Source organism: Ptiloglossa arizonensis, chromosome 8 (genome assembly GCF_051014685.1).
Source record: "Ptiloglossa arizonensis isolate GNS036 chromosome 8, iyPtiAriz1_principal, whole genome shotgun sequence".
NCBI classification, from domain to species: Eukaryota; Metazoa; Arthropoda; class Insecta; order Hymenoptera; family Colletidae; genus Ptiloglossa; species Ptiloglossa arizonensis.
In genome coordinates this window covers 23754402-23776548 of record NC_135055.1, presented here as the reverse complement: position 1 = coordinate 23776548, position 22147 = coordinate 23754402, and the positions used below count along the sequence as shown (strand labels likewise).

The 22147-nt window shown below is 43.8% G+C and overlaps 2 protein-coding genes across 6 annotated transcripts in view; both read right to left on the bottom strand.

The window, feature by feature from the left end:
• Window positions 1-22147, bottom strand: part of Hlk (hulk) — a 31700-nt gene that overhangs the window by 6779 nt on the left and 2774 nt on the right. For 3 of the 5 annotated variants that reach the window (XR_012993125.1, XM_076319056.1, XM_076319059.1), the window contains exons 2-16: window positions 16440-16622; window positions 14151-14291; window positions 13019-13054; window positions 11576-11758; window positions 11219-11362; window positions 10961-11143; window positions 10737-10868; window positions 10338-10652; window positions 10049-10231; window positions 9789-9920; window positions 9356-9670; window positions 8958-9287; window positions 8546-8866; window positions 8240-8422; window positions 70-201 (exon numbers count right to left, since the gene is read on the bottom strand). Coding sequence is in view for 4 of the 5 variants with exons in the window: in XM_076319056.1 (XP_076175171.1) it covers window positions 70-201; window positions 8240-8422; window positions 8546-8866; window positions 8958-9287; window positions 9356-9670; window positions 9789-9920; window positions 10049-10231; window positions 10338-10652; window positions 10737-10868; window positions 10961-11143; window positions 11219-11362; window positions 11576-11758; window positions 13019-13054; window positions 14151-14291; window positions 16440-16622 (2913 nt within the window). In the remaining variant the exon portion in view is untranslated. The remainder of the gene's footprint in view (window positions 1-69; window positions 202-8239; window positions 8423-8545; window positions 8867-8957; window positions 9288-9355; window positions 9671-9788; window positions 9921-10048; window positions 10232-10337; window positions 10653-10736; window positions 10869-10960; window positions 11144-11218; window positions 11363-11575; window positions 11759-13018; window positions 13055-14150; window positions 14292-16439; window positions 16623-22147) is intronic. The other 2 variants (XM_076319057.1, XM_076319058.1) reach the window with 1 other exon arrangement.
• On the bottom strand, window positions 941-6164 carry LOC143150635 (uncharacterized). Its single transcript, XM_076319078.1, has 3 exons — window positions 6025-6164; window positions 4237-4548; window positions 941-3065 (listed from the first exon to the last, which is right to left on the bottom strand). Exons 2-3 carry the CDS (start codon window positions 4523-4525, stop codon window positions 3031-3033), a joined length of 324 nt encoding a protein of 107 aa, XP_076175193.1. The 5' UTR covers window positions 4526-4548; window positions 6025-6164; the 3' UTR covers window positions 941-3030.

Genomic DNA, 22147 nt, shown 5'->3' with positions numbered 1-22147 from the left:
CTAACTTACTGCGAAGAATTCTTGATTCTCGCTACTATGTTTTTAACGGGGAAATAAATAATGTCTTACAGAAAACGACAGCCAGGAATTCTTTCGTCTCGATATACTTGGTAAGGATGTCACGATCGATCTCTTCAATGCTCTCGTCCGTTTTCTGTTTCACCATCCAATCGAGCACCTCGCTTTCGTCGAGTAGATTACCTAAGTTATCGTAAGGTTGCTCGAATGTACTTCGATTCTATTCAAATCCATTCTGGTTTTTGATTAATTATGAAATATCTTCGAAGAAGGTTTATTTATTAATGGGAAAGTACTATCGAAGCACGTTCTTGACGCTGTTTTGTTAAATAAAATTCATTCATTAGCAATCTGGAATGGCTATTCGTTTTTAATTCAACATCGAGTAAATCTTGGAGATTTCTAGATACCAAAGAAACTTACCCCGCTGCAACTCGACGTATCGCGTGCTAGTCCGAGTCGGATAAAGCGAAACAAAATTATATCAGATCTCTACGGATGAATCGTAGATCGTTCGTGTTGAGTTGCAAATATCGGATCGTGCTGCTTTCTTGAGATTCAAAGATCGAGTTTAACAAAGAACGTTTTGTGTATTTGAAATGTAGCGTTGAAAATTGCCGAATTGTTCCGAGTACGACCGTATAATCCGAGTATCGTGAATGTGTTTTTCGAGTGCAGGCATTGTTAAACGAGAAATACCAAAGCACATTTCTGAGACGTGTCTCCGGTCAGCTTTACCTAGGTTCTAATCGATATGCGACGATGACGATAATGGGGTACTGGTTCGCATTACTGGATTGGTACAATGGAGCATGATTTTTATCGTCGAACTCTGCACGAGTTTGGAGAAATTACAGGCGATACGAAGGAATTACTCTACGTCTACCATTAGCGGTAACGGGCGAAGCAAGTACAAAGGATACTAATTGGTAATAGGAAACATATTTATTATCGAGTTTATTATCGTACATATTGCTCTTATGCGATTAACGAGGACGCCGTTCGGCGGCTTATGTTGGCAGAGTAGTGCACAAACGTTCACGAGCAATAAAGAATTCATGCCTGATAATTGTGATCACAGACGCAGCGCGATAATTAAATTCGCCAATGCAAACTTTCTCGAAACTGTCTTCGATCCATTTCTTTTTTCAAAGTCTATACGTTGCTTCCAATTGATCGAATTAATTATCGCGCCCAGAAATCGGTGACCGTGACACGAGTAGTGTCCTCCACGCGAAGTTACTTCGTGCCAATGTAGTTTCTACAGATTATCGGCATATTCGATTGGTGAAACGTGGTAGCGTGTACAGAAATCAACGAATAAAATACTCGTATAAATAAATAAATAAATAAATAAATAAATAAATAAATAAATAAACGGGTGAGCGTTTCTTGTGTTTCCTCTTTCTCGTCGGGTTCGCATGAACCGTCCGAAAAAGGTAAAAAGAACAAGACTTTTCGATTTTTTTTTCTTTTTCTGTTTTTAGTGCTGGCTCGTGCGATCCAGTAAGCGATAAAAGCGATTAGTGGTAGCGGGCGTGATAAGAAACGCACGTGTTCCCCGACGTTTTACCGTTGAGGAATTGAGGGTATGTTTATGTCGACTGCCACGATAAAAGTAGCACTGAAAAATTACAGCGTCGCGTGTTTCGACACGGATGTGTTTTCTGTTCGTAGGAGATCAATCGTTTTATATAGTGTTACAATCGAAAGTGTGTTCCTATATTCTAAGGTCGATAGGTATGTACGTTCTTTGCAAAGCACAAAAAGCGAGCTTGAACTTGATGCGAGCTTCTCCGAAATAAAATTAAGAAACATCCATCCATCGTTCGTTCCGATCAACACGGTTCGCTGTGATTGCCAATCGATTACACACCTACTTTCCTCGCGTTAAGTTCAACATAAACATACTGTGAGAGATCTGCAGATTGATTAAGGAATTATAGATAAGAATCTGTTCGCTTTAACCCTGGTATCTAACTCAGAAATTGTTGTCAGTAATTCAACGCGTTCGACGTTCTAAAGTGATCTCCCAGACTGCTCGATCGGTAGGGTAAAGGAGCTGTCGTTGCGTTTCAGAGTTAAAATTGCCAATTGAAAGTAAAATAAATTGATAGTAACCGTCGCTATAACTTTTACCGCGAAATCTAGATAAAACGTTCGCTACGAAACGTTCGGGAACCGCGAATGGCTACTTGTTCCTTTCGTTGTTCCTTTCGTTGTCTTCTCGACGTGTTACCGGTGAAATGCAATGGGACAGCGGTACCGTGTCGTTGCGACATCGACGATAAGAAAAATAATCGACGATTCGCGAAAATGAATCGGCGAATAGTGCCCGATCATCGATGCGACCGCGTCGGATGGTTCGCGCGCACGTGACTCGAGCGTCGAGAACCGATTGGTCTGTTCGTTGCAAGAAATGCATCTGGGATTTACTATATTTTAAACCGGGCATCGTTTGCGAGTCGGTAACACTCGACTTTCGATCGTGACGCGCGACAATAACGTCGTTTATGGTCGCAGGTTTATTCGGTTCGCGTTTTATACAAATACTAAGATGAATTCAATGATTATTTCGGGTGACGTTATTCGAAGGACATTTAATTTCCTTAAAAAAAAGAAGATTGCATTACAGAAACGTTAAATGGTGTAGGGTAGAGGGCGCATGATTGTCGGTGATTCGTGTTGTTCGTGAATTACGGTGACGAGATTCGCGACGGTGAACAGCGGAGAAGAAAGATGATTGTGCGTCGATGACGATTATGTTGATGCTTCGATAACGAAGATGACGATAAAATGACGATGACACGATGACTTCAGGAACAAAATCGTTCGTTGAACGAAACATTTACAAATTTCTCAGTTCAGTTCTTTGTTCTCGGTTGATAGACGGATGATTCTGCCTTGACTTGACGTATTTTTGTTTTTCACTCCTCTCGGCTTCGATTCATCGGTTTCTCTGTTCTCCCGTTTCGTCCTTCGTCTCCGGCAAGTGTTGCTTCTCCTCGATTTTTAGACTTTCATGATGTACGGGAGCCCGGCCACAACTGCAACAGGCCACAACCCCGACCCAACTCTCAGTGAGAGATAGAAAAACTGTCGATCCACGCGATCCTTTTTCATCGCGGTTTAGTTTTTTTTTTTTTTTTTTTTTTTTTTAGATCGTTAGTTACATTCTTCGCTTCCACGATACGTTTAGTTTCCCCTTTCTTCAGAGCGGACGGTATAGTTCGGTGAGTCGCGCTTGTGTAACGTTAATTATTATGGAAGCGATCGACGATTACAAGGTTCTTGGACAGACACACACAATGTAGCGGGAAGTAGGAGAGGAATTGGTAGACACCGTGATGGAGCTATAACGTTCTCTCGACTGTTCGACGTTGAAAAATATTTCAATTGCAATTGAAATTCGCGATTCCGAGATTAAAGGCCGTTATCGAGACGCGCGAAGCTTCGTTCGCTAAGATTCGAGTGAATGGGCTATAAAAAGAAGAAGAAAAACGTAGAAATCGAAGATATCTCGACAAAGACAATCGTGTACGATTATAGCTCCGTCGAGTCGTTTAACATTTACATATATCTGGCGCGTGCGCTCGATAACATTCACAATGATCGATCGAACGTGTTAAAAGCTAGATTCTCGCGAAACTGTTATTAATCTCGACGATTCCGAGAAATTCGAGGACCCAGCCATCGGCTTCCATAGCACGTGTCTTGGATCGTCTTGCTCATCCAGAACTTGCGGCTCGTGATTCTCTTCATGCACCGCGCGAGACACCTGTATTCGAGATACGAAGACGATTCGTCAGCCGGCCGAGTTTTCATTCATCTTTTGTCCAGCCCCTCTTGACATCGGGTGTCACTGGCTCTATGACTAACCTTCTACGTCTTTCCCAACGGTGCTAATTAAATCACTGCCCACTGCTTTCTGGACGTGGATTTCTCGGCATCCTGGTTATGTTATCATTGCTCTCTCAATATTTTTACAACATACGTGCTCACGATATACTTTCATATACTTTCATTGTTGAGCTCACAACGGTCGTCGAATATTGTCCCTCGACAGTTTACTATCGTTTATTCTCTTCCGATAATCGCTGAAACGGACACCTCTCCCCTTCGATCCTCCGTTGGGTTGGGCCGAACGATTCGTAGTCCGTGGTGGCGCGTGGGCAGTGATTTAACCCCGCAATTACCACAGCCAATTGAGATATTTACCGGTTCCGAAGAATCCCTTCTTAGCCTTCTGGTCGCCGCCGGTTTTGCTAACTCCCGATGATACCGTCGCGGTCTTTCTGCTATCCTTCGCTGTGAGCTTGTTTATCGGCTTCAGGGCCGACAGTCCCAGCTTGTCCGACCTCTCAGCACCGTGTGCTTTGCCCTTGTCCTTGGTCGTTGGACTGACTTTGGTGGCCTTGGCGACCTTGGTGCCGCGGGCGACCTTGGCAGGACAGCACTGGTAGGGCTCATAGGAGGGAATCTTGGGTTTCGCGCTTTTACCTCCCATGCCGATGTAGAAACAGCCGTCGCCTGCAGTAAGCAAATATACAACGAGTCAGATACAGAGAGATTCAGACAGAGTGATAGAGAGAAACTTGAAATCAGAATTGGCTAGCCTATGGCTGATTGATTCGTCTCTTCACGAGTCAACGTGGTGTTGGGGTGGTCCGATATAAAGTGAAGTAAAAAATTAAAAAAAAGTTTAAAAGAGACAAACGGAGATAAATACGGAATATAAACAGAATTTTGAAAATAGAGCTAGAGAGAGAGAGAGAAAGAGAAAGAGAGAGAGATAGAGAAGAGAGAGAAAGAGAGAGAGAAAGAGAGAGAGAAAGAGAGAGAGAAAGAGAGAGAGATTGACTCGTGAGATCTTTGACGTTACTAATGCAGAGAGAACGTTTCACTCCAACCCCAATTGCGCAGCAAAAGCCAAACGTGCATGTTTTTAAGAGACGAGAATATCTCGCGGCGAGTCGACGACTCTTTTAAGGGCAGTCATTTATGCGTGGACCAGCCTCCACTGAAATCTTTATCGTATTACGTCGAAAGTAGAATAGAAATTATTCTTATTCTTATTCTTATTATTATTATTACACAATAAATAATTACCTTCTCTAGATTCTAATTACATCGGCTCAAGTATTTTTCTCTTCTTCGAGCAAGTTAAAGTACGCGAACATGATTTCGCGAACGAACATTAAATGAAATTCTCGTGTTTATTAAAATCACCCGAATGCATTATTTATCGGATACGTTTCATCGCGTTTTCGGACCCGGAGATACGCCGATCGAACCCCTCCCAATTATTTCTCCTCGCTCTTTCAAGCGGAGGCCAGTCCGATTCTCTTCGACTCGGAACTCGCTGCAGACGACAGCTGTCAACTACAACAGGAACCATCGGCTCGCTTTGGAGAAATTGTTATTATTATTTGGATAAAAGTGCGATCGAGAACTCTTGGAGCTACGTGCCATGAATCTTTGCAGTATTTTGTCATTTCAAATAGAAAATTCAATTGATAAACATTCCGTACACATACATCTACAAGCGAGACATTGAAATTGACGCATGAACTGCATTCTTCAAATCACTTAGCTCCATCGAGGGAGGGTGGGGGGTGGGAGGAGGGAATGCCATAAGGCTTGCATGCACACCGTGAGAACGGAGGAAAGTCAAGAACTGTAGGTGTTTGCCAGGGTAAAACTTATTGACGACAAGTGGAAAGGAAGCCAGGCTGGATATATTGCATTTTGTGAGTAGGGAAAAGAAGAACAAAAAATATTAATTTTCATGCAGGTATGCCCTACGGCCTCTCCATCTCGACCGTGAGCGGTGAGTGGTGAGCGGATAGCCACATTTTGTTTAGATCATGTGTTACAAGTCAATCCGAATCGCTCTACTGGTATACACATCTCTACGTTTGTTTCTGCGGGGATATCATTGTGGTATTATTGCTTTGTTTTTGTTCTTTCGCGCAACACAAAGCCCGTCACACTTCGATCTCTCACGTGAACTCCTCTTCGGCTTCCTGGGTTGTTGCTGGACCTTTACCTTTGTCAAGGATTTTCTTCAGGACTTTGTTCGTATTTTTATTTTTTCCTCCAATGTCGTTATCATCATCTTCATCGTCGTCATCGTCGTCGTCATCGTCATCGTCGTCGTCGTCGTCGTCGTCGTCGTCGTCGTCGTCGTCGTCGTCGTCGTCGTCGTCGTCGTCGTCGTCATCGTCATCATCATCGTCATCGTCATCGTCATCGTCATCGTCGTCATCATCGTCATCGTCATCGTCATCGTCATCGTCGTCGTCGTCATTGTCATTGTCATCACTATCTTCATTTTCATCGTCATCTTCGTCGTCATCATCATCACTATCATTATCATCATCATCATCATCATCATCATCATCATCATCATTATCATCATCACCTGCATATTAACAGGGACCATCGATAATACTTTGCGCGATCAAAAATAAGAGTGTGTACCTACGTTTTTTGTGATCGATACGGCCTCGGTTTAAGGGGTGGCATGCATTTACTTTTCAAAGTGGATATATTATTGACGCATCACAGTGAACATGTACGAATAATTATCAAGATTGCTACCATATGGGTAACTTCAATAGGTGTACATACGTATATATGTATATATTATATATGTATATATAATATAATATATATATATACATATAATATAGTTGCGTATGGATTAAAAAAAAAACAGGTGTCGTGTATTTTCTTCGAATTGTACGCACGCGATGTTTACATTTTGAACCGTTCTGTCACGAGCCAATTTGGTCGCCGAAAAACGTAAAGGAAAGCGAGGGATAGCTTTCTGTTTTAGTAGCAATTTATAAACCATACTCGTGCTCATTTTACGTATAATTTCCTGAATGTTAAAAGGAAAAAGCAACCCTCCGTGTTTCTTCGATTTTTCTGCGCGCCCAATGAATCGACTCGCGACAAAAAGAAAGATCTTCCAGCACAAAAATCGTTACAAACATCGCGTTCCGAAGGCCGTGTGACAAGAAAACTTTACGAATCTCTGATTCGCTAGAAAGACAGTAGCTATACGCTCCCGTTGGGGAGCATCGTATTATTGCAGTAAGGTAGCTGCGCGATAGCGAGCGGCGATAGTAAAAATGTAGAAAAAAACAAAGATAGAAAATAGACAGAGCAAAAGAGAGCCAAAGAAAATGAAAGCTCGCATAGTGCTTTAAATGCAATGTGAACGGGTCAGTGGCCAGAGCGATATTGCGCGCACGTATCAGTTAGAAGCTAGATCATGAACGTTTTTCACCGAGCTTTGTGAGATCTTTCTTTTTACTTCTGCTCGTGTTCTTTTCGTGTGTTCCGAATCGAGCAACGTTCCGTTTGATTTTTCATTCACCGCCGATCATCTTTCGATATAAAGCGTACAACATTGCAAAAAAAAAGACAAACATTGTGTTTTTCTTTTATCTCGATGCGCGATCACGGTGATCGCGGTTGCGGTAGAGTGATCGGGGTGATCACCACAGCGCGAGTACTATACTCGTAGCCTGGTGGTATGGTCACGACCGAGATTAACGTCACAAAGAACAGTACACCAGTAATAATAATCATCATCCTAGAAATCTCCTTACTTTTCTGTTCGATTAGCCATTCCAGAACTCTCTCCTCGTTCTTAAGATTACCTACAAAAGGCACACACGCATATCAGGATCAGCTAAGTTGCTCGGTGTACCGAGATCATTGTTGGAGCGGGTTCAGATTTTTTTTAGGGTTTCGCCAGGTTTTGGTGTTGGGGTTCCTGGATGAAAGATGACCAGTTGTTCTTCCTCTTTTTTAATATGTTATTTTTTCTTTTATTCAAAAGCATTCTCAAAGACGTTCATACGAATGATAGTTTTTATTTGTACTTTAAGTTAGTATTCCCGCTTCGAGTAAAAGGAGCGCAATATTTGGAAGGTAAGCTTTTTTATTTATTAATAAATTTACCTTCGCAGTAATAAAGTCTGAAATTAATTTCACTTCGTGACAGAATTTTCGATTCAAAGAAGAACAATGCAAAGAGGAGGATTTCTGATGGGAGTACAAAGCAGAAATCTTTATGGTCTTTGTTTCCTTTGACGACTGCTTGAAACTAGAAATATCTTGCGTAAAGAAACAAAGACGATTTAGCTGAGGGAGCGCGGGTCTTGATTGTGATCGAACAAGCTAAGAAATAAGCATCGAGACTTACCGTCGTACATGATGGGGACGCCAGTCTCGTAATAAACGAGAGCCGGAAACGAGAATACACCGATTTCGGCGGCTAGTTTTGCGTCGTTCGACTTAACGAATTGAATACCGTGTTTGTCGGTGTCGTCGTCAATGGTTTCTAACTCCTCAAGAATTTCTGGACACGCTTCGCATTTATCATCGTCTGTTGAACAAAATAATTATCGTATCGAAGTGTTTCGGGAGACATCGCTTCTCGCGCTACAATCTAGATATCGTACTCTTCCTCTAGTACACTACGGATGAAAAAAATATTAAATAAACTTACAAAAGAACACAGCAAGATGCTCGACATCGTTGATAAGCACTTGTAGCGTCTTTCTGTCGACGCTTTCGATCACGTCCGGAGTTTGGGTACGAAGTTCCAGAATCCATTCCAAAATTGCTTCCTCGTGCATCATGTCACCGTTATAGACCTGGCGGAATTTGTGTCTATAGAACGCCAACGCTGGTAGACCAGGAAGATCGTACTCCTTCTCGATCCCCTCGTCGGAGATCTTCACGAAATCAATGTCCTTTTCTTCGCACTCGTCATCGATGTTCTCGAGTTCCTGTAGGATCTTCTGACTCTTCTTATCGCCTTCTTTGTCTGCGAAAACGTGAAAGTAATAATCTTACGTTTGTCAACGCTCGAGATCACATTATGGTACACTGTACGATACGCCCGATGTAGAACTCACAAAAGAAGACGACGATGTAATCGTTCTCTTCGAGTATGTTTTCCAACATTTTGCCATTTACTTCTTCGATCTTCCCTGGGATCTCGAGGGTATCTTCGTCAGTGATCCACGACAATACTTCGTCCTCGTCCTCGATGTCGCCTTTGTAAATCAAAGGCTCCTTGTTTCTGAAGAAGGCCAACGTAGGGAAGCTTTTGATTCCGTGTTTTTTCGCGAATCCAGTGTCTTCCGTGGTAACGAAGATGATGCCCGTTTCGTCCAATTCATCATCGATATTCTCAAGTTCTTCGAGCACTTTGTCGCATTCGTCCCCATCCTCGCAGTCTCCGCCTGATAAGTAACATCGAAGATACAGTTTAATGGAAACGAGAGAAAATATAACGAAGGGCCATACTCACTGAAAAACGCGACGACATATTCGTGTTCTTCGATCAGATCGCTCAGAATCTCGTCCGTGACCTCTTCGATGGTGGCAGTGTTCTTTTGTTCGATGAGCCATTCGAGGACCTCGTCCTCGTTCAAAAGATCTCCCTCGTAAATGGCTGGTATTTTGTTTTCGAAATAGACCAAAGTCGGCAGATGATCGATACCGTACTCTTTCGCTTCGGCGTCATTGTCCATCCGAATGATGACGATGCCTTCCTTCTCTAGCTCGTCGTCAATGTTCTCCAATTCGTTCAGGATGCGTATGTCCTGTTTGTCGTCCTTGTCGTCTACGGAAAAGAATTAATTCGTGTCTCGTTTTCGCTCGTGATCGACCAACAGCACCTACCTAACCGGTAACAGTGGAAGAATGTTAAAAGGAGGTAGAAAGACGAATCGATCGCTTACAAAACAGGACTGCCAAGTACGGTGAGGTCTCAATCAGCTTCTCCATCATCTCGTCTGTCACTTCCGGTATCTCCGTATGCTTCTTCTGATGCAGCAGCCAACCCAGCAGCTGATCTTCGTTCATCAGGTCCCCTAGAAAACCCAGACTCTTTTATTATAGTTTGCGCCGTGTTTCGAAATATGAAAAGCAAATGAGACGGTCTCAGGTGGTACGATGACCGATGAATGGTAGTCGATCGAAGTACTTTGGAAATAAGTACCTTCGTACACGTGTGGTATTCTTCTCTCGAAGAGTACCAGTGTGGGGAAATTATCGATGCCGTATTCCTTGGCTTCTTCCAAATCGTGTATCTTTACGAACGCTATGTTATGTTGATCGCAGTCGTCGTCGATGTTCTCCAGTTCAGAGAGGACTTTCTGACTCTTCTTCTGATCTTTATCGTCTATAAGAAATTGTCAAAATGGTTAAACTAGTGGAAGAAGAGAAATAGGTAAAACGATCGCTACACAATTTAACGTTTGCGAATAGTAAATAAAGTAATCACTGACAAAAGAGGACGGCTACGTGCGGCATCTTCTCGATGACCATGTCGAGCATTTCATCGGTGATGTCCTCTATGTGATCGCTCTTCTTTTGTTGTTCGAGCCACTTTAAAACTTTCTCCTCGTCTTCCAGATTCCCCTCGTACAAAGTCGGGATCCCCTTCTCGAAATAGAGCATGCTGGGAATCTTCTCAATACCGTATTCTTTGGCTTCCTCCGCGTTGTCTATTTTCACGAAGATCACTCCGATTTGATCGCACTCGTCATCGATGTTCTCCAATTCATTGAGAATCTTCTGAGACTTCCGATCGTTGTTGTCGTCTTATGGATTTATATCAACAATTTTACCCGTGATCTTCCAAGTAAACTCGTAAAATAAACGTTTGCACGAAGCAAGGGACTTACAGAACAGCACGGCAAGAGTCTTTCCATCTTTGATCAGACGATCTAACATTTCATCGGTGACGTCCTCGATCTCATCCTTCTCCAGTTGCGACAACAACCACTCCAGAATTTCGTCCTCATTTTCGACATCACCTGCGACCGCAAAATTGCATTTTATTTCATATTGGACACCGTAAGAGGTCCTCCGTCAATTTCCCCCGACTCTGTTCGTCCCACCCACCTACCATCGTAAACATTCGGGATCTGCTTCTCGAAGTAGACGATCGCTGGAACCGAATCGATTCCAAAATCTTTCGCCGCTTTATCGTCGTCGATCTTCACGAACTGGATCCCGTGTTTATCGCAATCGTCGTCAATTTTTTCCAATTCGTTCAGAACCTGCATCGAGTCCTCGTCGCCATGATCGTCTGAGGAATTCGCAAACGAGTCGTTCGTAAATGGAATCGTGGAAGGAATAAAACGTTTACGAGGAAGCTACGTACAGAATAAAACGACCAAGTTATCGATGTTCCCGATTAGAGTTTGGAGGGTCTTTGCGGTGACGTCTTCGATCACGTCCTCTTCGTCTCCTGTGCTCTTGTTTGCTACCAGCCATTCCAGTACATCTTCTTCTCTGCTGAGTTCGTCTATGCGAACGTTTGGCCAATTTTACGTGAGATTTTCGTTGAAAAAATCAATTAGAGATTCAAGTTCAGTTGATTGCGCAAGACCATCGAAGAATTACCCCACTATTTTTCGTCTTAATTTGTAAGGAAGGGCGTAGTTTGCGACGTTATTCGTAGTCAGGAAAGTGGCCTCGAGTAGTCAAATGAACTTACGGCTACAATAGCAATGCTTACGCTCATAAATGATAGGAATTTGATGTCTATAGTAGACCAAAACTGGAAGGGGGCCTAGATTGTACTCGTCCGCGAGTTGCTCGTCCGCGATCTTCACAAAACCGATACCTAACTGGTCGGCTTCGTCGTCGATGTTCTCCAATTCTTGAAGGGCCTTGAGACACTTTTTGCAGTCTGGTTTGTCTGTCCCATTTGAAATAAAAAACAGTGTTATTCGACGTTACTTTTTTACGGTAGAGTTGGAAACATCGAGTTGAACATCATTGGGCGAAATCGGGTTAACCTTCGATCGAGATACTTTTCTTCTCTAGCTCCTTCTTGGGACCGTTACAGGTTTCTTTCTTTCGAATAAAGTTTCGGTCATCGTCTTCGTACAAACGTGTAATAAAATGGAGAACTAAAGAAATAGTGAAGGGACGTAGGAATATTCAACATTTTATTACAATTAAAATTCGAATGAAGTTTCTCGAACATGTAATTGAATTGAATTGTGCAAAAACTGCGTTGCCTGTAAATGAAATGTTACTATTTAATTTTCTTTTCCAAACGTTTTCGATCTATGGAGAAAAGTTACGCAGTCTAAAGGAGAAGACACGACGGATTAGTATGCAAAATTTCTCTCGAGTTATAGTGCACATTCGTTCTATTCTAAAAGGGGGGGCAAGGGCGGGCGGGGGGCGGGGGCGGGGGCGGGCGGGGCGAGGGTGGATGCACAATAATGCACATTCTACGATCTACGTCATCATATTGTTCAATGCACACACGACACGGAATTAGTAATAGAATACTTTATTTCTCCGTTTAATACTTCTAATCGGGTAACGTAGGATTTTTATCGATCTTTTGCCGATTCATAGTTCCGAATCGATTCATTCGGTCAATTCTCCTTTCGTGTTATTTCACGTTAGCCGACTGGAATTTATTAAACGGTTCGAGTTACTTCAATTACTAATCGAATCGATAAATGCTTGGTAACACGTTTTATACAAATTCCACGAGAATTCAACGCATCTGTAGGATCGACGAAATATTTGATAGACTCTTTCTGCTTCCTTATCACCTTTTTCTCTCTGGATTTTGAATCCCTCTATTACGGTAGACAGAAACAGAGACAACTGCTGCAAGCGATGCAATGTGCTCAAGTGTCAATTAAAAACCAGATACTGGTCGATTGTTAAGTGTGTGTATTGGGCAGGTAAATACGTATATGGATAACATACAACCGAGTACGAATCAGCTTGTTTAAGACGAATGAAATCATTCGTAGTAAAAAAGTATTGACAGTTATCGGTGTTATACGATTCCAAAATGCAAAGAAATTTATTCCCACTTTCCCGTTCATCTGAAAACATTCTGGCTCGTAGATCGTGGTGTGTGTAAAAGCGTTGGAAATGAAAGCTGTATGACATTTATAACAACGATGTCATTTAAATGTGTACTTACTAGAACCGACGCCAGCACACCGCTGCGTATCCGGACCTATCCATACCAACACACACAAGAACGTTTCACATATATGTATTATTTACAAGTATGTTGCAAATAATCGAATCGCAAAGTGGAGGAAGTCTCCCCGAGGTGTGCAAAATTGCCAGGAGATTCGGAAGTCGTAAGAACTCGAACGCGATATTTCTCTTCTTTGCGAAATGGATTTTATTTTGTCTTCGATTCTTTGACTGTTCCGCTTTGCGACACGTTAATCTTTCACAACGGACAACGACAAATTTTCGCAGACAGTGGAAAAGAGACAAAGACTGACAAGAGAATTGATAGGATTTATTGGTGGGAGAACGAGACATCCACGGCACTCTTCGAACGAAGGAAAACATTGCATATATTCTTTCGTAGATTTTTATCAATTTCGAATCTTATAGAGTATAGAATTTTTTATTTCACGGCGCTAGAAAAGTGAAAATTTTCCTTCGCGTTTGAAGTTACACAGAACGTTAAGGCGGAATTCGGAGGCGTGAGAAATGTACGAACTTTGTAGCACGAAAAAAAGAACAAAATATTTACAAAATATATTACAATATAAATGATTCACCCTGGAAACGCCGACGGGAGTTGCGGCGAACACCAGTGAAAATAAAATTAGAAAAATCGGTATCGAAACAAAATTTGTTATTGCAACCGAGTTTGCTGCGAATTCTGTAAAGCCCTGTTAATTTTATGTACAGTAACGGTGTTAAGTACCTGTTGATTTTACACGGAAGACATTAGTAAGACAAGAAAATAATAATAATAAAAGTGTGCATACTATGTACACGAATTTTACCAATAATTAATGTACTTCAGTGTTTGATAAACGATAAATTGTTCACACAGCTGAAACAAAGAATTTGGCGGATAATTGAATCGGTAAATTCTATGTGACAAACGCTGTTGATTACGACGTGATTGGTTGGTTTCACTATTTTCGTCGAGAACAGTGTCCATTTAAATTCAATGGAATTTTATACTTTTATACTTTTGCTGATGAATGTGAATCTGACTCGAGGTAACAGAGAGAAAGAGAGAGAGAGAGAGAGAGAGGTTGTAATATACAATCACACGGGACACAAGAGAAAGAACTCACAGAAAAGAACTGCTACGAATTCCGTGTCCTCCACGATCTTCTCCAGAATTTTTGAGTTTACCTCTTCGATACGATCGGGTAAGTCCATTGCTTCCAGACTCGTCAAGAAGTCTAGTACATTTTCTTCGTCCATCAAGTCACCTGAAAGTCGCAATTACATAATAATGTTGTTCGATCGCAAAAATCCTGTAAGAAATCTTCATGGTTTCGTGTAGCGAAACAAACACGACGTTACGAAATTTGTTTCGTACCTATTGATTGAACTAATTTTTCAGTATTATTCACAAGCAAAAGAAAAAGTATTAGGTTACCATTCTACGTATACCTGGGTAGACTCAAAGAGTTAATAATATACTCTCTAATTGCGATTTCCTGCCGCTTCTGTTTACCATCCCAAGGTATCGAGAATAGACTTCTATCGCTGTACGTTGCATTCGGTACAATAGAAATAGATACAATCGGTTGTTACATCATCGAACGAAAATTTACCGAAACGTTCCGGTGAAAGCCAATTCAACCAAATCGTTTCTGCTTTTCTCGTTTCACCTTGGACGAGACGTTCGAGATATTCGGTCGAGTTAATAAATCTACACGATCCCGTTGCCAAACCCGGGCTTTACTGATCACAATGTAGCGGGATTGATGGTCACACCTGTACTTCAATCTGCTTCCGCGTTAGGTGTCCAAGCGCGTCCAATTTCTGACTTTCTTTGCTTAGACGTGCGAACGTTGCACGACTGTCTAAGTTTATTCAACGTTATCGGGTTTTTTCATTTAGTATCGTGTTTCGTTAACCAGACTATCGCTGTCCTGATTGTCGAAAACGTTGTCGTTCGAAAAATAATAAAGAAATTGGACCGTACGACGATCCCAAATCGTAGGATCTGCGAGTATACCGAGTAATTCGAAACTTCTCAGTCCGATTTACTATATTCGAGTCCCATCTGGTCTGTCAACTCCACTCGGAGAAAGCAACTTCATAAACGTTGTATGCGATGCGAACTCCGCAAAGTTCGACGCTGAGAATCATAACATCTACGTGATAAATTTAGACCGTTTTAATTGGCCACCGATAAATAATTATGCAATGTTTACATTAAATCGGTACCGTTGTCGTGTTTCGCGAGCATCGCCATTGTTGATCGAACACGATACGACGGTAGCGGAACGTTTTCGTTTTCGAACGAATCAAAGGGAATCAGTCTCTCGATCTAAATGTAGAGCGAGCTAGACAGCCAGCAGCTCAATGAAATCGTAAGATACAGTACAACGGCGCATCGCGTTATTACGTAACGTGCATTCCATGTACTCTATTAATTTCTCCTCTTGGTCGACGAGTCATCGGTCAACCGAAATTATGCCGCGGGACTTGCGATTCCGATGCGCCGGATCCTTACGAAGCGGAAGATCACGCTCCGCGGTACGCATCGAAAGGGGTCGGTATGTTGAAGAAAATTCGGGCACACGGATAGCTACTGTTTTTACAGGCTAACCTCACCAAATACCAAAACTTGGGATCGCTGCCAGAGAACGAAGGTGGTCAGACTTACCGCGCAAAGTGTAACAGCTCGAACCCGCGAAAATCCGAGAACCACGATTCTTCGATCGATTGGCACGATCCTCGTGTCTGGTTTCGTCTCTGGTCGGTTTCGATCAGACCCCAGTGTTTCTGGATCGTTTGATTGTTTTTAGGACACACCCGTTTCAATTTTACGAATTTAGTATCGACAGCACGCGGTTTTCTTTGTTCGAAGAAGTTTCGTCGGGATTCAGAGGATTCGAGAAACTCCTTGTTACGTCGATAATTATTAACATTGCATCCAATGTTAATAGGTAGACTCGCGTTTTTCGTAATGTCGCGTTTAAGGTATCGTTTAATACGTGCACTCGGGGAACAGGATTCGGTGTCGCCGATAGTAATTGTCGACCATAGTAAGCAACGTTTACTGGAGCCAACAAAAATTCCTAAACCACGAAAATTCGAGAATACCAGCGATTGTTCCGCTGATTCTGGGTCAAGTACTATACCGCGGCGAGTCTCGAACCTTGTTTCTCATACCTGGCAAGGTTACCGAGATCGCGGCCGGATTCCAATAAAAGTTTGGCGAACTTTCAGCCATTTGGAATCATTGCTATCCGCTGTTGTTCGTCGTACGTGGCAATGCTATGTAAATATTTAACGGAATCGTGTTCGATTCGTTGTTCTATCGAACGAGATCGTTCCAGCCTCGAGCGATCAATGTGAATGCAAACCTATCGTGTAAAATTTAGATGTCTGACGAGTCTAACCTTCGTAAATGATCGGTTCTCTTTCGCGGAAATACGTGAGAGCTGGAAAGTTCTTGATGCCATATTGCTTGGCCAGTCGTTTGTCGTTGATTTTCACGAAATCGACTCCAAAGTGGTCCGTGTCGTCGTCGATTTTCTCCAATTCGGCCAGCACCTTGTCGCATGTTGTGCAGCTTCTCGCATCTGAAAAAATGATTACGATCGGGTGATTAGCGATCTACACGATATTGAACACTGTTTCATGAAATATCGTAAACAATTATCGAACGCTCGTCTAAAGTCTAAATATTCCCACAGTTTCCAAATTATCTCAGCTGCCTCGAAACAACCAACGATAAATTTTCGTTTAAAAGCGTCGATATTCTATCGAACACTTTATTTTAAGAACCAAAGTTCGATAGGAAATAGACAGCCCTAGTTGTCCTACGATTACCGAAAAAAAACATTTTAAGTGTCGGTATTAATCGTAATTATTATTTCACAGAAAATAATCCACGAGGAAATTCATAGCTCTCCCGGGTCTAGAATTAGTTTTGTGGCATATTAGCACCCGACGTATCAGTGGCATCGGAAGCCTTTGACGAGCCGAAGATGTTCAGTTTGGGTTAACGATCAATTCTCCGCGAGCAATAATAATCCTTGAAATCGGCCTTGCGTTATAGAAGAAGGAAAGCTAATCCTTCTTACGCCAGTTTTATGCTTATCGTCGGTGGCTTGGCAGTTCCGAGCGTTCTTGGCCGGCTCGGCTCCGTTCCGCTCGCCGGCACGGTGGACGAGCTACGCGGGTGTTGGGTTACAATCATTGGATATGGACAGCAAGGTGTCCCTCGAACGTTTCTCCATCCACCTTTCTCACTGAAAACATCGACATCTCACCTAGAGGACATTGACAGAAGCTGCCTTACCAGACGCTCGAAACGAACTGCACGAACGGGCGGAGGTTACCATTTTTGGTAACAACGTGGGAATAAAGTCACGAAAGTCGGTTGCCAAGAAGGAACATTCTTTTTCTTCGTTTCCGTTTCTCTTCCTCTCTTTACCCGTCTTTGCCTCCCTCTGGTTCCCACATTCGATTCTACTTTCGCGAAGCTGTTTCTAATCGTCGTCACGCAACGGTGGTGTTGTTTTTTTTCGGACTACGTTCCCTGGTTACCGGTTGCGTTTGTTCTGTATTTTATTTGTCGGTTGATTGCATTTCTCGTTTGTTGGTTCGTACCACCGAAGCAATAGGATTCGGCCGCAGGCACCCCCGCAAGGAAGTCTGGCAACGTACGAGCACGCGAAAGAGAGGAGAACACCGAGGTCCAAGGGAGAGCGAGAAAGAGTCGTTGAAAAACGTGTGCCAGTTAAGTTGGACCGACTCCACTGACTGCGTTCGTAATAGAGGAAAGTCGAGAGAAATTGTGCGGTAACGATGGCTGAGTTATGCGGGAAAACGTCGCTTTACCGTTCGTTAAATGCTACTACACATTTATCGGTATTTTACGCCCGTATGCCCAGAAACAACCAGGCGAAGCTTTTCTTATTCCGTTATTCAACGGCCAGCTACATAACACCCGAAGTTTCGCCGGCTACGAAGACTATCCCGTACCGATCTTCCCGGTGGAGCCGGGACTCGCAAACAAATATAAATAGAGCGACACAAAACAATTCTATTTTTATTTCCCATCGTGTCCACCCACCCGTTCCACTCCTAAACGGATCGTCGAATCGGGAGCGAAAAATAAGCGATACCGCTGAAACTCGATTTCACGCGTTCCCTATCAATTGTCGTCGGTCAACTTTGTTCGCGAATCATTCTCTAGTTTTTCACCCCCGAAGCTGAACGATGTTTACCCGTTCCCGAGTACAAATATTCCGATGATCTACGAGAGATATTAACGTCCGATGCTTTCAACGAAACGAACCGCGTCTACAAAGTTATATCCATATTCCTATAATAGGTAATTATTTGTAAACATTTCTACGAGGTCCCGTCGATCGTTCTGGTACGTTCTCGTGCCAAAAACAATACTCTTCGTTTGTAATGTCGCTGTCTGTGAGGACAGATGAACAATTAGTGTAACACAGCTACGAGGGTAACTCGGATACAAGGCCACACCGGGTCATCCGTCTGTAGGACATTTTCGAAGAAGGCGGATGAATCGTCCGTCGGACGAAGAACAAAGGGCTCGTCGATGTAAACGTTCGCCAGCACAGTGGTGGTCGATTCGAGTGGTCCGCGCGAGAAAATATCTGCTGATATCAGCGCGAACCAAGAATACATTCTGGTGGCCGCGATATCCTCAGCCTTGCTTCGACTGGAGATCTTCGATATAATCGGCGGTCCCACGTGCCACTGTTCTTGGACGTTTCAAGGTGGCGGTATCGAGATAAATACCCGTACCTACTTAGGTGCACGCGCGGCCGAGCGCGCGCTCGTTCCCAAGAGGAGGCAGTCCATCGGTGTGTTTCTCCGCTGCACGGGAGAAACAGAGACGACGAGATCGAACCGACGGCCAGTGCCTAGTTTACGAGCCACTAAAAATACAAGAACGAACGGCCTCGCCGCGACGCCGTTGACGACGACATTTTACTCTCCGGCGCTCTTCACGGACGTTTTCTCGCGAAGGGTACTCGCGTGATATCTTGCTCGACGCGGACGACCAAGAAATCGTACGCGAGATACCCGCGAGTCGCGCGACAGTGAAAATGGTAGAAAGCGCGAAAAACGAGCGTACACAATGGAAATGATTTTGCCCATACAGGGAACCCCCGAGTAACTTTGAGTTGCACTCGAAGTGGAGAAACGGAGGGAAGGGCGTGGAGGGAAAAAGTAATTCGACGTGCTCGAAGCCGTTGATCGCTCGAGAAAGGGATCGAAAGAGTCGAGTTGTAAACTCTCGATACGATTTTTCACGATCAGCGAGCACAAATATCGGCGGTCGATAGTTTTATTTATACCGGAAGAAACATTCGAAGCATATCTTCAGGGTCCCAGACCGCCGCTAAAGATAGCCACTCAATCGGTCGTATTTCTTGTCTCGCGTGGACGCGTGATTCTGCGATCGTGTCGGTATTGGTGAGCTTTAAAGCGTGAACCGACGATTTGGGACAACGCGTGGGTGTCCCGAGCTTGCGCTACGGCTCAGGTAAACCCGTGCGTGGTTTTCGAGTCCCGACACTGGGTCCGTTCCAGCACGTGCAGCGATTATTTTTCTTCGATACGATCGCGCGCAAGCGAAACATGCGGATGGTCCGTTTCCCATTACGATATGTAAGATGGCCGACTGATCGCATCCGATTGAAAAAAAAAAGAAAGGAATACCGAAGAAATGCGAAACGTTGGAAATTTCGCCGAGTGTTCCAAAACATTGGTCGGTCTTTTACTAAAAATTCTCAATGCGTTCTCGAAACAATTTCCACTTTCTTTAACAGCCCGTAAAGCGTTAACAAATCCCTGAATTACCGAATAAACAACGTATAGTATCGCGTATGTATATATGTACATATATCCGAACAACGCGACAGTTGGCACGGGATCAAGTGTGCTTATCACTGAATTAGCAATTTTCTCATTCTCGGTTTTTCCTGGCAAGCTAATAATTAAATTAAGTCTCGCCGCGCACAGGTGGTCAAGTGTTATAGACGCAATAAGATCGCTTCGTAAACGATGAATCGGCTATTATTTCTTACGCTGGATACAATTTTTTATAGCGTTGCGTAGTCCTGCGTTTAAAAATAGTATTCAAAGACTGCTCCTAACGATGAATTGTAGCAATCGAAGATAATTGTTCCGGTTTGCGAGTCGTGACGGTAATGGGGCGAAGCCGAAAGACGGAGACCTTTTGCTTAATTGATGGGACGGAAACGGCTCGCGTTTCGGGAAGCTCCAAACGAGAGAGCGCATCTGGAAATATCTACTCGAGTGCTCGACGTCTTCCGGTACGCGTCATAGATCTTTCGTAATAACCCTACTCGGTTTCCTTGTGTACCGAGACGGGTATAATCCATTTACAAAAGAGACACTCGTAATCCGATAAATTTACTTCGTTCGAGCCGCATCTATTCAAATTTAAACGAAGAAGACAAGTTGAATGTTTGGCGAAAAGAAACGTACAACGCTCCGAAATTAGGTCCGAAGGAATCTTTTCCCAAGAATAATACCGTCGAAACGAGAGACGAAGACCCGAACGCAACTCAACACCGGAGCAACGGGAACCGTTAACAAGCGAGAAAAAGCTCTGTTCGCGTCGTGAAGAAGACGCGAGGACACGGCGGCTGGAAATAGGTTCGACTCGCGAGCTCGTCGTCCGGGTCTTCTCGCGTCTATCCGTCGATAAGGCTCGTCCAGGTCTTTCGAGCGGCCATTCCTCCGCGATTTTCTCGAAACGGAGCCCGTGTCCGGGACCGGTGACGTCTCCAGGACGATCGTTTCCCGTGACGTCCGGGAGTGACGAGAGTGGGACGCAGGCTGCCCGAGGACGGTATGTTTTCAGCCGAGACGATAGCGAGATGCTCGCCGGCAAGCGCTAAAATAACTCGAACGTGTGCTAAAAGCGGCGGCTACCGGAGCGCCGGCCTTGCTAACAGCGCTTTCGAGAGGTATCGTTCTTTCCTGCCGATCGACCAGATCCCGGCTGGCCGAGGGTTTCTCTAAAAATGCCCGAATAATAATTCACCGGCGAAGAAAAAAATATAGATGGGGAAATGGATGGATAGATGGCTAGATAGAGCGAGCGCGAGTGTGCGTGTGGAGGGGTAGGGGGAGCAGGAGTGAGAGAGCGAGACAAAGAAAGAGGGGGTGAGATTTGGTGTCCCTATCTCTCTGCGTACTATTTTTACAGGAGCCGCGAGAAAGAGCCACGAAAAGTTTACGCGAATCCCACTGATGTATTTTCAGAGTGTTCGTTACGTCATTGCACGGAAAAGCAGCTGTAGATCGTTGGGAAGTGGTGAACGAGTGTGCACGAGGAACGTAAAACCTCGTTTCTCGAAAGAAGATGGGAAAGTGGGATCGTTTCGGTGCATTCTCTACGATGGACCACGATCGACGGCCGATGGAAACGATCGCAGAGGATCGTCGAGGGGTGAGATCGTTTCGTTCTACGGATCTTCTTGGCAATGTTGCCGTCGAGTTGCTTCTACGATTTTAACGCGTTAGGCTGTTACATCAGACGGTATTATGAAAACGTGATTCAGGAGAGAATCGCGAGAAGAACGCGGCGAGCGCGTCGAGGGAACAGGTTGTCGAGAAATCTACACGCTGACTTTGAAGCCTTTGGCCCTTAATCGCCGATGGTAGCTTTGCGCGTGCTAGGTTGTTCTTCGTGCTCGAATCTGCCGTTTTTCTGTACCAGTGACTCTCAACGTTCGTTCGTTTTCGAGCACCAGTTGGATGATTCTACTCCAGGGGAAGGGTGTAGAGATCGATGAATTTTTATCGACGAATCGTTGGTCCGCACAGGGTGGTGACGCAAAGAAAAGGGTCGAACAAGTACGTAGATGACGAAAAATGTTCGGTAAGACCGAGTAGATCTTCCTTTCGAGTAACGCACGCTTGACATTTCCCGATAAGCTGCGTCTCCTATTTGATTCGCAAGCGCAACGAAAGTGTCGTCGTTGGTTCTAGTTTGTTTGATGAAATTAAATCAACGGCTGGCAACGCGTCTCGATATACCGAGACGCGACTAGTTTGTATACGTGTGCGTCATGCCGGTGAGTCAGTG

Bases quoted from the DNA above. Each gene is read 5' to 3' on its own strand.
- LOC143150635 (XM_076319078.1), bottom strand. From the start codon at position 4,525: ATGGGAGGTAAAAGCGCGAAACCCAAGATTCCCTCCTATGAGCCCTAC. The intron at 3,066-4,236 runs GTAAATATCTCA...GGCCTGTTGCAG, and splicing joins GAAGGGATTCTTCGGAACCG to TTGTGGCCGGGCTCCCGTAC.